This window comes from Clupea harengus, chromosome 3 (assembly GCF_900700415.2).
Source record: "Clupea harengus chromosome 3, Ch_v2.0.2, whole genome shotgun sequence".
In the NCBI taxonomy this organism is placed as follows: Eukaryota; Metazoa; Chordata; class Actinopteri; order Clupeiformes; family Clupeidae; genus Clupea; species Clupea harengus.
The window spans coordinates 629992-644778 of NC_045154.1; the positions used below are offsets into that span (position 1 = coordinate 629992).

Genomic DNA, 14787 nt, shown 5'->3' on the forward strand with positions numbered 1-14787 from the left:
TCTCGGCTCTCCTCGCTGGCAGGCCCTGGCCTCCTTCCAATTCAAGTTGGAGGTCTTTAGAAAAACGGAGTCTCATAGAAATATTTTCCCTAGCTATGTTTCCACGCCCAGAGGCCACCCTTCCTTCTATACCCTTCCTTCAGAGGCCTTCTCGTCTTCTTCCACCGAACGCGCTTCGGGGCTTCGGGAGAGACACTAGCTCTCCTTTACAGGCTTAAGGAAGGTGACTGCCCTAAATTTGTTAGGGAAATATCTGTGACTCCTCCGTACGGTTTAGGTCCTGATGATTAGCCCAGCGTGGAGAGTCGATGAGGTTGTTGGAATCCCGGTCACGAGCCCCCAAATATGATAGGTGAAAATTCACCCTAGTTACCTCAGGACTCCGGAGCTGCATATAAGTATATTTATTAGTCAAACAACAATTGCAATCGGGCTCACTCCCAGCACAAGGCTGAAAGTGAAGCCCTCATAAACACATCGCACAAGGTTTATATAGACAGAAGTTTAGCATTCAGCAGGGATAACCACGTGGTGGATTTCTGACGTCCGAGGCAAGGATGGAAGTTTTGCACAAGGTCGGAAGAAGCACAGTTCGACCCTTCTTATCACTTCTGGTCTAAACATGCTCTTGTACATATATGCAGACTAAGTGGCACCTAATATTCTAAGTTACACACACGCAGAAACACAGAAAAGCCATGTTCCTGCTTACATAAGTACATGATTCATATAAGGTAATTAATAATACAAGGCACTTGATTATTATATTCTTAAGTCATTAACAGTGTTCGGAAATGATCTCCATCGGCATTGTTTGGTTATTTGGGAAGGAAACAGGTGATTCTCTTTTCTGATGTGTATGTTTGGTTATTTGGGAAGGAAACGGGTGATTCTCTTTTCTGATGTGTATGTTTGGTTATTTGGGAAGCTGTAGGTTCTCACTGTGGTTCAAGGGTCATGTACCAGAGGGAGGGAGATGTTGATGTTGGAAAAAGGACAGGTGCTCATAATCGCTCCCCTGCAGAACTACAGACGCCAAGTCAAGGACTGGGTGGCTCCAAACTTTTTACAGTTAAATCCGGACAAAACTGAAGGAGTTGTCTTTGGTCCCAAAGATTGAGCCAAGCTTGTTTGCACTCTGCCACACACACGCACATGCACACGCAGCGCACGCACGCACGCACGCACGCACGCACGCACGCACACACACACGCACACACGCACGCACACACGCACGCACACACACATTTGATTAATTTATTTGGAATGACCAATAATGATTACAACACCACAGCATCCAAATATTAATAAAGAGCCTATTATGTCTCACACAACAACACAAACACTGTGCAAGTATTTACAGCCAAGTGAATCGGTAGATGAATACATAGTCATATCAGGGGTGGAGATGGCAGCGCCTTCTCCATATATGCAGACTGCCTATGATTGCTGACACAGAGCAGTATTTGGCTATTTGCTTAGAGTTCTTCTTATTAAGTCCAGCAATTTGCAATCCTCTAACACAGAGTCTATGAACATGTCCAAGGCTACCATAAATTAGTACAACTAGTTTTGTACTATAACCACCTACTGTCAGAGCATGAATTAATGGCTGATATTTTAACATTTTTTCAGAGAAACACAGGTCCATATACATGTTCAAGCAACAACCCACTTCCAGAATCACAATGGTTTTTAAAAGATCATCAACAACAACAATGTCAGGAGTATTTAGAGAGTCTTTAAGAACACTTTCTAAGGAGTTGTCATTCAGGACACACACACACACACACACACACACACACACACACACTCACTCACACTCTGCCAGGGCCCTTAGATTGAAATTGTAGGAGTGATCTTTGATTCAGATTTGTCCAGAGTCCTCTAAGTAAACTGATCCAGTATTGTTTTTATCATCTGAGGAACATCTAAAAAACAATGTTATCTTTCAGTGGCACAGAAAAGTGTATCAATGCTTTTATTTCTTCATGTCTGGACTACTGTAGTCCTCTCTTCACTTGTTTAAATCACCGTAGCATTACACAGGACTCTGAGGCCTCAGCAGATCTCTCCAACTTTGGCCTTCAGTACATTTTTGTGTTAATTTTAAGGTTTTGATGATGACGTTCAAAGCACTCTATGGGTTGGTGCGAGATAGCAGATCTTTTACACCCATACACACCTATGAAACCGCTCAGATTGCTTCATCAAGGTCTGCATATACACCTATGAAACCGCTCAGATATTGTACACCCATACACACCTATGAAACGGCTGAGATCGCTTCATCAAGGCCTGCATACACACCTATGAAACCGCTCAGATCTTTTACACCCATACACACCTATGAAACCGCTCAGATCTCTTCATCAAGGCCTGCTAGTTGTCCCAGAGTCCAGATTCAAATCTAAGGGTGACCACTCTTTTGCAGTTTTGCCTCTGGAACTCTGGAACAGTCAGAGCTGCCTTCTCCTTTGGTCGTGTACAGTCTCGTCTTAGAACTCATTTTTAGAAGCTTGCCTTTGCTGATTTCTGATGGGTATATACATGGTCAGCTGGATTACTTTAAATACATTTTGTTAATTAGTTCCAATTTATATTAGCTTTTGTGCTTGTGTATCTCTTATATTTTCATCTATATTTTATTATGATCATATAGTATATCGTTTTTTTCTAGCTCATTACGACGCATTTGTGGACTAGTAAAAAATCTTCAATGCAAAAGCCATATTTTGTGAACTTTGTCTATGGGGGTGTGCTGCAACTTTCAATATCTCAAGAATGGCTTAGGCTAGTTTTAAAACTTGATATGCTTATATTCAATATCTCAAGAATGGTTTAGGCTAAAGTTTTAAAACTTGATATGCTTATACTTCTACATTTGCTCACATCCCCTCATGTTGTATTTTGCTTGCTCAACAAAATGGTTACCTATTGCCAATTCAAAATCAGCAGTCAATACATGCTCATGTGAATGGCCAATCTTAATGGCCAATCTTAATGTAGGCTCATCAATAGATAGATTAGATTAGATTCAACTTTATTGTCATTGCACAGAGTACAGGTACTGAGGCAACGAAATGCAGTTAGCATCTAACCAGAAGTGCAAAGTAGAAGAGTGCAGAGTATGTGCAAATGGTAATATAAATATAGATAAATAGAATATATACATATGACATAAGAATATTGACATAGAGAAGCTATTTACTCAATTTAAAACAAATCATCCAACATTTTGAACATTCATCACATTTCATTTAGACTTGGTGGAACATTTACAGAATCATTCAATCTTTTGCCACTTGGGGCAGTATGCACATTGTGCTTTGAACACGGTGATTGCTGTTTGCGGCTATTTAATTAATTTTAATTGATGATAATATATACCCCTGTCCTGTGTGTGCACAGGTGGTCATATAGTAACTGCACGTTACTTTAAAACTACTATTCACTGTGTCTTTACAGAACGATGAAATACGGCTGGAAATATGACCATTACATCTAAGGGTCGGAGTGTTTTCAATTCTTGCTGTATCGGTTTGCCAATACGTCTGCCACTTTGGGCCTATTTTGACAATTTGGCCTCCTTATATCGGTTTTACCAATATTAGTATGGCATGTTTGTTTTACTTAAGCCTATAATCCCTGTTGTATCATATTTGCATCGCGAGGTTTTGAGACATCTTTGAGACGTTTTTTGACAAGGCGAGATAAAAAGGTTCCTTACGGGGAAAAAAAAGAACCAACCCACATCCTGGCACACTAAATTAGTTCTCGACTCTGACTTCCTTTCCAATTTCCGCTGTGAAGAACATGGTCTTGCAGCATCTTTAGAAGTACCAAAATAAAATTTAAATCATAATATTAAATACATGAAAGTCTTGATAATTGGTGCAGCTGTATCAAAATAATGTTGTGCCAAAAAATCTCACGATACTACACTGTATTTATTTTCCCTTCCACCTGTAGTAGGTAAAGATGGACTGAACTATAATCTTTTTAAAAGGTTGTTGATGTTGTTAATAGTTGTATAATAGTGACAACTGTATGGAAGGCAGGGGAAACATGGAAACCTTCACCAGAATAGAAACCTCCTTTCATGGTTCTGTTTTTTTAACCTTTTAACAGTGTGACTATAAAGTAACAGAATATTTAAACATTACAAGGTGAGTTCCAGACACATTTGTAACCGATTAGTAGTAAAGTGCACATCCTCAAGTTTTATATATTGTGTTTTTCTGCTTTCCCCCCAGACATGATGACCTAAAAGAAATGTTGGACAGCAACAAAGACTCCTTAAAGCTGGAAGCTATGAAGAGGATTGTTGCTGTGAGTAATTATTTGCCCTTTATTTTACTGACTCAAATGGTTATTCTGTGACATTATGATGCTATTTAAGGCCAGTCCGTAATTCTGGCAAAATGTTATTGATACTTGTGCTCAACAGATAATCAAACTACACCCCTCTCTTCCGTGCTCCTAAAGCAACGTGTTGATAGGCTGGAGGTGTTTATGGCTTGGTCCTAAAGCAACGTGTTGATAGGCTGGAGGTGTTTATGGCTTGGTCCTAAAGCAACGTGTTGATAGGCTGGAGGTGTTTATGGCTTGGTCCGGGCCACTAGATTTGTGTCCCATTTACTAGTCCCTCCAAGATGTCGCACATTTTTTAGTGCTTTTTTTTTGTCATTAAAATGACAGATTGTTTTGGTGGTGATTTTTAAAATTTCCCAGAAATTTTGCGATTTTTGTTTCTCTTTAAACCAGTATATAGTATATATTTTTTTAAATATTTCAATATTTTTGTTTTTGTGTGTCCTTATGTCTTCATTTCATGCACTCGAGATATAAGAACACTAATTTAAGATGCATCATCTGATTTCACACATTTCTGAGCCCTTTCACAACTGCCTTACTTCACCGATATTCTACACACTCAAATTATAATTCAGTAGACCTATGCATGACATTTATTTTCAAAAACTATCTCCGTGCAACAGGCGTTTGGCCTGAATGAACAGGGTAATGCAACAGTATGCCTTAAGTTTAATATTATATTCAACAGTATGCCTTAAGTTTAATATTATATTCAAACTATTTACAATTTCACAAGTGTAATACATAATATAATTTTAATAATAATGCAATTTCACAATGTATAATACATAATATAATGTGTAGGTAGTTCATTTTTATTTTTCATGAGGTATAGATCCAGCTATGTGGTGAATGTTTAATAGCCTACCAAGCCAACTTCACCATGGTCATCAATCCATCACACACATGACACTGACACTGCAGTGAGAGAGAGAGCGACTGCACATAACATTATACCACCATCAGGAGATCAGAAGAAGCGCAAATAAGTTGCAATTGAACATCAAGGCATCAAAATATACAATTGTATTCGCAATCTATAAGAAAAGTTATACCATTGTGAAAAAAATGTGGTATTTGTGCTGGTTTTGTGTTGAATTCACAGCACCAGAGTTGTGTAAGAACACAGGTGGAGGTTTTCTTTAACACAAACTGTACACTGAACGGACAGCTAGAGGACTGTGATGAGCAATTAGCTGAAGTGGACAGAAAGTGTATTAGATGTGAATCCCGGACTCTACCTTTAATGTTCCTTTTCTAATTGATTTGAATCCCGGACTCTACCTTTAATGTTCCTTTTCTAATTGGATATCCTGTAGTACATTAGATGTGAATCACGGACTCTACCTTTAATGTTCCTTTTATAATTGACATGACTGTGCACTTCAATGGTGCTATGATCAATCAGATTGGAAGATAAGAGGCCTCAGAAGTCATTTATTAGTGTGATTTATATCATTCTTCTCATCTTAGATGCCTAAATACTGAGAGGTAAATAATATTAGTTTGATTTATATAATTCTCCTCATCTTAGATGCCTAAATACTGAGAGGTAATATTAGTTTGATTTATATCAGTCTCTTCTTCTTAGATGCCTAAATACTGAGAGGTAATATTAGTTTCTGAACTTCCTGCCATTAAGATGTTCTTAGTTCTTTCAAACCATGAATTAAAGGTTGTCTCCTAAACAGGTCATTTCTGTTTACATATGTATACTGCCAATCACTTTTGAGTTTGCTATAAAGGGAGAAATAGTTGTCTGATCATAAACAGAACCCATTGTCCCATTGTTTCCTGTCAAGTACAGTAGCAAAGGCTTAACCTAGCCCCTTCGCTCGAATTTAACTTTCATTCAGATTGGCATAAATCCCACTAGTTCATTTCCACTGAAGTGGTTACACGATGCACTTTCATTCAGATTGGGCCATTTTGGGGGCAGTTGTATTATTAATGGAAACAAAGAAACCAATTAGAGGAATATGAAGGAATAAGAATCAAATATGTTTATCTTCTTCTTTTACCACCTTGACATAAAAGTTTTTTTTTTATTATTTTACATTCATTATTGCTTTGTGGAAATGTATCCATGGTAAAGTAGGTAAGTAAGTAAGTAAGTAAGTAAGTAAGACTTTATTTATATAGCACATTTCGTACAAGAATTGCAGTTCAAAGTGCTTTACATAAAATCAATAAAAGCAAGCAGCAAGAGCAATACATGGAGTTAAATATCGATTAATATCGTATCAGAACCTGATGTTCCGATAGGCTTCTTGAATTACTAAAATCATGATAAAAGGTATAAAAAGTAATAAAACCCTTCTGAAATAATAAAAATAGTGAAAGTTACAGTTAGTATCAACCCCACAGAAAATTAATAATATTAATAAAATGCTTTGGTAAAAATGGTACATAGGTATGCTCAAAAAGACCCTTTGTGAACTTCTTACTTCTTGTGAACTTCTTACACACTGTTCACAACCCAAACATGCACATGGTCACTAACCACGGGGTCAGGCAGAAGAGGGCTAGCCTAGCCTCTCAACCAATTAGCCTCAGCTGTTTAGGTGCCAAACGTTTTTTTTTATATTGGCAGGTTTCAGTCATGCAGTGGAGGTCCATCAGTGTCATGTTTTGGTGATGGTGGTTATGGTTTTCATAGTTTCACGCCAAAACTGAGAAAGCAAGATATTTGAAGGCACTTCTTTGTATACTTCCTGGGTTGAAACAGTTAGCATGGCATTGGCCATTGAGATGGATGGGAGTAGTAATCTTTCACTCTCTCCAGGTGGGTCACAAAATGGCTCCTCAAGATGTTGGTTGAGAAGGGGTGTATTTGGGCTTGCATTTACTTAGTGTTTCTGCCACAAATATCCAATAGCACCTAAATATTTCCAGGAGTGCCACAAATACCAGGAGTACAATAGGCCTACAGTTAAACACTCAAGAGAGAAGCCCTGGGCCCCGGAGAGATTATTGAGTTGACTTTATGGCGCCATTACCTTTAGGCAAAACAAAGAATACTATTCTCATAGTGGCAGTAGACTACAACTTAAAGTGGGTGGAGTTATTTGCACTGAAAGATGCAAAAACTCCACATGTATGTATCACCCCAAACAAAAGACCTGAAAATACCTGAATACATAGTTTCTGATTGGGGTCTGCACTTAACTAGTCATCTAATGGTTAAGTTTAAATGGTTAATTTGAATGGTTAAGTTACATTTTTTGCTCTTATTTAAACCCACTGACTTCATGCCTCATCTTGACAACATTTCAGACTGGCTTTGCCATGTTTTGACAAAAAATGTTGTCTAATTCTTTAGCCAATCATTTTCTAGTGTGAGATAATTCTTTTTCTGACAAGTACAAGCACATAGATTTGGTATCGGCCAAGTGCCTGGTAACTGTGCTTGTCCTCGCTGCACTCCTAAACACAACAGGTGAATCCCACGCAGAGGATGATTGATTGCTCAATGACGTGGTCTTCACAGTCTTCTGGATGTGCTCCTAAAGGATGGCCTGGTTCATGGGAAAGGTTCTCGGCGCCCTCTTCCAGGCACTTCTGCTCTGGGATCATGTGTTGTTCATTGTTCAAGTGAGGAATGTATGTGTCTTACCCCAGGCATCCAATCCTTCCCCCCCGGCTCTCTGCCCCTCTGGCCTCAGGGGCTGTACAGACAACATTGAGTTGAATGGAATATGCATATTTCAACTTCACGTCTGGAGTGTCTCTAGCTAAACTAGTGGCAGTGGTTAAAGATGGCAGACATTTGATGGCAGAGTGCCTGCTTTCGCTGTTATGGAAACATAGTAGTATTTTGGAAGTCATTAACCATGCTTGCTAGTTGTAGTTTAATTATTATTCAACAAACTTGTGATGGTGAAGAAACTTTATTTGCCTTTATCTTTTTCTGAGCCCTTCTGCATGTACTGTGAAGATTACAAGCCACCGTGTGCACATGTAAGAATGGATTACAAAGTCCATGCTCAAATAAATACAAAAACATTTGAAAATACAAATGGCGCTTTGAGACCCCCTAATGGACAGTGTACACGTGTATCTGTTAACAAGCTGAAGGAAATAGACCCGGCAAAGACCATTGCAGAAGTCAAAGAAGCATGTAGACAGACAAGGTAGAGTAATACCAACCAGATTTTACACAAATATGACTCTGCATAGTTTTATTTATTGTGACATAAACACTAACATAACCAAAGAATAACAAAAAAAGAGTAGCTGAAATATTGCCCACGTTTTCATTACATTGTTTACAAGTATGTGGAGTATGTGTAATCTAATACAATGTGGCTGGCTACATGCCTAATACATTGGACAGTGCAATTTATTACAAGCCAGCGGAGGTTTTCAAGGTTGCAAACTTCCCAGGCTTATTGGCGTGAGATTGACGAAGACTGATCATGAGATGACTTTGGGCATCTGGAGAAACGAAACATTTCCGTGAGACAGGGATGACACCAATAAGGTTACAACCTAAGTCGCATTCTTTCAGAAATAGCAGCCAAACATCAAGCAACGCAACACAAGACACAGCAAGACAGTATAAGTTATTACTGACTAGTCCAACAGAAAGAAGGCCAGCTCGGCATCTGACTTGCTCCAGTCACACAACAACATCTTCCTCAGTTTCTTCGTGGCCTCTGCCATGATGCCCATACAGAGAATCCTGCGCTAGCTTCCTCTTGTAGCTAGCCCATGGGTCTAGTTGTTGTTACGTGAGGTGGTGCCATAAAGCATTACGTATTTCTTGACAGAAGTCTTGCGCCCTGTACCCCAAAGTTATATACCAGGCGCATCAAGCGTGCTGTGGTAGTGGCACATATGCCATTCTCAAGACATTCTCAAGACTATGTTATCGTTGTTATCTCAAGACTATGTTATCGTTGTTATGTCAAGACTGTATGTTATCTTGAATAGCTCATGACTGTATGTTATCGTTGTTATCTCAAGACTATGTTATCGTTGTTATGTCAAGACTGTATGTTATCTTGAATAGCTCATGACTGTATGTTATCATTGTTATGTCAAGACTGTATGTTATCTGTGTTATGTCAAGACTGTATGTTATCGTTGTTATCTCAAGACTGTATGTTATCGTTGTTATGTCAAGACTGTATGTTATCTTGAATAGCTCATGACTGTATGTTATCGTTGTTATGTCAAGACTGTATGTTATCTTTGTTTTCTCAAGACTGTATGTTATCTTGAATAGCTCATGACTGTATGTTATCGTTGTTATGTCAAGACTGTATGTTATCGTTGTTATGTCAAGACTGTATGTTATCTGTGTTATGTCAAGACTGTATGTTATCGTTGTTACCTCAAGACTGTATGTTATCGTTGTTACCTCAAGACTGTATGTTATCGTTGTTACCTCAAGACTATGTTATCTGTGTTATGTCAAGACTGTATGTTATCGTTGTTACCTCAAGACTGTATGTTATCTTGAATAGCTCATGACTGTATGTTATCTTTAATAGCTCATGACTGTATGTTATCGTTGTTTTGTCAAGACTGTATGTTATCTTTGTTTTCTCAAGACTGTATGTTATCTTTAATAGCTCATGACTGTATTTTATCTTTGTTATCTCAAGACTGTATGTTATCGTTGTTATGTCAAGACTGTATGTTATCTTTAATAGCTCATGACTGTATGTTATCTTGAATAGCTCATGATTGTATGTTATCTTGAATAGCTCATGACTTTATGTTATCTGTGTTATCTCAAGACTGTATGTTATCTTGAATAGCTCATGACTGTATGTTATCTTTGTTAGCTCAAGACTGTATGTTATCTTGAATAGCTCATGACTGTATGTTATCTTTGTTAGCTCAAGACTGTATGTTATCGTTGTTATGTCAAGACTGTATGTTATCTTTAATAGCTCATGACTGTATGTTATCTTGAATAGCTCATGACTGTATGTTATCGTTGTTATGTCAAGACTGTATGTTATCTTTAATAGCTCATGACTGTATGTTATCTTGAATAGCTCATGACTGTATGTTATCTTGAATAGCTCAAGACTGTATGTTATCGTTGAATAGCTCATGACTGTATGTTATCGTTGAATAGTTCATGACTGTATGTTATCTTGAATAGCTAAAGACTGTATTTTATCTTTGTTATCTCATGACTGTATGTTATCTTGAATAGCTCATGACTGTATTTTATCTTTGTTATCTCAAGACTGTATGTTATCTGTTGTTATCTCATGACTGTATGTTATCGTTGAATAGCTCATGACTGTATTTTATCTTTGTTATCTCATGACTGTATGTTATCTTGAATAGCTCATGACTTTATGTTATCGTTGTTATGTCAAGACTGTATGTTATCTTGAATAGCTCAAGACTGTATGTTATCTCAAGACTGTATGTTATCTTGAATAGCTCATGACTGTATGTTATCTCAAGACTGTATGTTATCTTGAATAGCTCATGACTGTATGTTATCTCAAGACTGTATGTTATCTTTAATAGCTCATGACTGTATGTTATCTTTGTTATCTCATGACTGTATGTTATCTTGAATAGCTCATGACTGTATGTTATCTGTGTCCCCAAAACAGATGATTGCCAGAGGAAAGAACGCCTCAGAATTGTTTCCAGCTGTGGTGAAGAATGTGGCCTGTAAGAACATCGAAGTGAGTTCTGAGAAGAGTGTTTAATACTGACATTATCCGTAACTGTGGTCTTCATGTTCAAAATGCAATGCTTTCTTCTGTTCTGACAGGTGAAGAAACTTGTTTATGTCTACCTTGTGCGTTATGCTGAAGAACAGCAGGACCTTGCTCTGCTCTCCATCTCCACATTCCAGCGGGGGTTAAAGGTTACCTATAGACATACATTCAAATAAGAGCATGGAGCTGGAGCTGAATTCATTGTTTGTGTTTGTGTTCATTGGCAGTCTCATGACTGAATGATCACACTACATATGATTTGACCAATGACCGATGCAATCACGGATTCCTTTCTTTAAAAACAGCCAGTCCTCGTATACAGGTTCCCTGTTGTGCTTCTTTCTTTTTTTTTAGCATTAGTCTGGCTAACAAGTCATTGATGAGTTTTGATTTTGGGAATCATTTTGTGCAATATGTTCAAATCTTTTTAAAAACCTGATGACTCACAGTTAGTTCTCCATTCATATTATGCACTTACTTCCATTCCCTTGTGGTTTCAGGTTTACAACATATTGTATATTTCTTCATTTACATTTACATATATAAAAGACAGTAGTGTTGTTAAACCGATCAATTCATTTGTCATCTCCTGTGTAAGATATATGATATCTCAGATATATCAAGATATATGATATCTCAGAGGTGCTTGCTCCAACTGATGACAGATCAGTAAAGTGTGTTAGAAAGGCCTCTCATGTTGGTATATATTATATACTTTGTCAACCTCGAGACCAGGGGGATGTTTGAGCTTGAATCTTTGCTTTTCGGATCAGGACCCTAACCAGCTGATTCGAGCAAGCGCACTACGATCAGTAACGTGTGTTAGAAAGGCCTCTCATGTTGGTATATATATTATATACTTTGTCAACTCGAGACCAGGGGGATGTTTGAGCTTGAATCTTTGCTTTTCGGATCAGGACCCTAACCAGCTGATTCGAGCAAGCGCACTACGAGTCCTCTCCAGTATTAGAGTGACTATCATTGTGCCAATCATGATGCTGGCCATCAAAGAGGCTGCCTCGGACATGTCCCCATACGTCCGCAAGACCGCGGCTCACGCCATCCCAAAGCTCTACAGGTACTCATGCATTCTGACAGGGTGTCATAAGGGGGGAACATTCATTATCTTGCTTTTTTAATTTATCCTTCTCACCTTTTTATCTGATCTGCTTAATGCATTCTGGGTGTCTTATTAGTTTGGACCCCGAACAGAAGGACCAGTTGATAGAGGTTATAGAAAAACTTCTCGCTGACAAAACCACGGTAAGACACACATTTCAGAACGTTCTGGTGCAATAGAATTGGTGGTAGATGGATGTACGGACAGAAAGAAAGCAATTCTTCAGTAATTCTGATTTTTTTTTCTTTTTTTTTTCTCTTAACATTTCATACAACATGAAATCAACACCACATAATGATTATGAGAAAGCAAGTTTTTTTTTTTTTTGTAAATATGTTTATTGGTTTTCATTTTTTTAGCACACAACCATACTTCAAACAAGCACACACATCAAAAATACAACACACAGATACAACAACATCAGATCAGCTACACACATACAATACAATAAAAATGATGAATAAAGAAATGAGAAAGCAAGTTTAATGATGCTTTTTTTGACTTGAGACAGAGTAAAGTGTGTTTTTTACGTTTGTCTCGGCAGCTGGTTGCTGGAAGTGTGGTCATGGCCTTCGAGGAGGTGTGTCCAGAGCGCATCGACCTAATCCATAAAAACTATCGTAAACTGTGTAACCTGCTGATCGACGTGGAGGAGTGGGGGCAGGTGGTCATCATCAACATGCTCACTCGATACGCCAGGACTCAATTCCTCAACCCAAACATCAATGTAAGTATATTTGGATTAGTGCATGCAATTTTGGGTTCGTTAAAAGCATATTAAGTGAGTACAAGAATGTTGTTTTCATATAATTATGACTGAGGCTGTCACCTGAGAAAGTCAAATATCCATATTAGATATGGCACAAGCTGTAATACAAGTGCTTAACTCCTGTGTTATTAGTAGTCAAACGCTAAACTCCTGTTTACTAGTACTGAAGTGGTAAACTCCTGTGTTACTTGTACCAAAGTGGTACAGATAGATATATAGATAGATAGATAGATAGACAGATAGATAGATAGATAGATAGACAGATAGATAGACAGATAGATAGACAGATAGATAGATAGACAGATAGATAGACAGACAGACAGACAGATAGAGTACTTTATTTACCCCCAAAGGGGATTTCATTGTTGCAGCTGCAATTCACATAAATGACAAAAACACACATGCATAACTTCCATAAACACAATGAGGTAGGTAAAAAACACAGAACACAGAATTATTAGTAATTAATGTATTACTTTTGCGATTTATTTCAAATATTTAACGTGTTCAAAAACATTAACACATTAAATTAACACAGCTGCCTGGGATTTTTATTTTATTTCTGTTAGTTCACATGTAATTGTTAAAATATCTGGGGGCATCCCAGGTACACCTGACATTTAGCTTAGCTAGGTTCACAGGCTTGTGCAAGTTTATTGAGCGCTTCAACTTCCAACTAACCCAGCGGGCTGCACACCACGTTCTAACTCCTGACTGGCTAACCTAGACGCTAGCTCCCCATCCCCTATTGCAGCGGAGCTGAGGGAGCCGCCTACCCAAGAGCAGTGTTGTTGTTAGTGTTAGTGTCCATTATTGAGCAGCTCTTACTTCTCTCCAGAGCCAACTCTGAATCAAAGTGACTTTAAACCTCTATGGTTTTAACCCTCTATGGCTTTAACCTCTATGGTTTTAACCCTCTATGGTTTTAACCCCTATGGTTTTGGAACTGATTGTCAAAAGCTCCAGGGGTTTGCTCCTTTTCAAATATTGCAAGTCAAGGAAGCTTTTGGATAAAGTCTTAAGGAAGCACCTTTTTTGTTGTGTTAAGGAACGTGTGTGTGTATGTGTGTGTGTGTGTGTGTGTGTGTGTGTGTGTGTGTGTGTGTGTGTGTGTGTGTGTGTGTCTGTGTGTGTGTGTGTTTTGTTGTCTCTCTCTTGCCACAGGAGTGTCTTCTGGAGGAAGGAGGGGAGAAGGCTTTTTATGGTTCTGATGAGGATGACGAGGCGAAGGAAGAAGAAAATGCTGAAGTTTCTCCAATGGCCAAAAGAAAGCCCTATGTCATGGACCCGGACCACAGGCTTCTACTGAGGAACACGAAACCACTCCTGCAGAGTCGCAACGCAGCTGTAGGTTGACTTATATCTTATATATATATATACTTATAAAGCATTGGGTTACAAGAAAACATGGAACTAGAAGACATTTACATTTACATTTAGTTTGTTAAAGCAGTGGTTTTCAAGATTGTGTTCTAAAACTGTATTCAGCACCTTTGGTGTAAAATGGCAATTGTGTGAAGATTTAGATTTAGTCATTTAGCAGACGCTTTTATCCAAAGCGACTTACAAGGATGTATACACATTGTACATTTACACTGATGGCACACTGCACACATCAGGAGCAATTAGGGGTTCAGTGTCTTGCTCAAGGACGCTTCGACAGGGAATCGAACTAGCAACCTTCTGGGTAACTAAACGACTTCTCTACCACTGTACCACTTATATCAACTGCTAGCATTGGATTACAAGAAAACATGGAACTAGAAGAAATGGAAACATGTGACAAACATTTCATGCACAGGACAACATAATGTTTTCCT

The 14787-nt window shown here is 38.3% G+C and overlaps 1 protein-coding gene across 2 annotated transcripts in view; it reads left to right on the forward strand.

Annotated features, from left to right (window-relative positions):
* Positions 1-14787, forward strand: part of LOC105900912 (adaptor related protein complex 3 subunit beta 2) — a 49152-nt gene that overhangs the window by 7542 nt on the left and 26823 nt on the right. The window contains exons 2-8 of one of the 2 annotated variants that reach the window (XM_031563940.2): positions 4257-4332; positions 10968-11042; positions 11132-11227; positions 11996-12156; positions 12275-12341; positions 12743-12925; positions 14132-14314. In XM_031563940.2, coding sequence (XP_031419800.1) covers positions 4257-4332; positions 10968-11042; positions 11132-11227; positions 11996-12156; positions 12275-12341; positions 12743-12925; positions 14132-14314 — 841 coding nt within the window. Of the gene's footprint in view, positions 1-4256; positions 4333-10967; positions 11043-11131; positions 11228-11995; positions 12157-12274; positions 12342-12742; positions 12926-14131; positions 14315-14787 lie in introns of those variants that run through there. The other variant, XM_031563914.2, reaches the window with a different exon arrangement.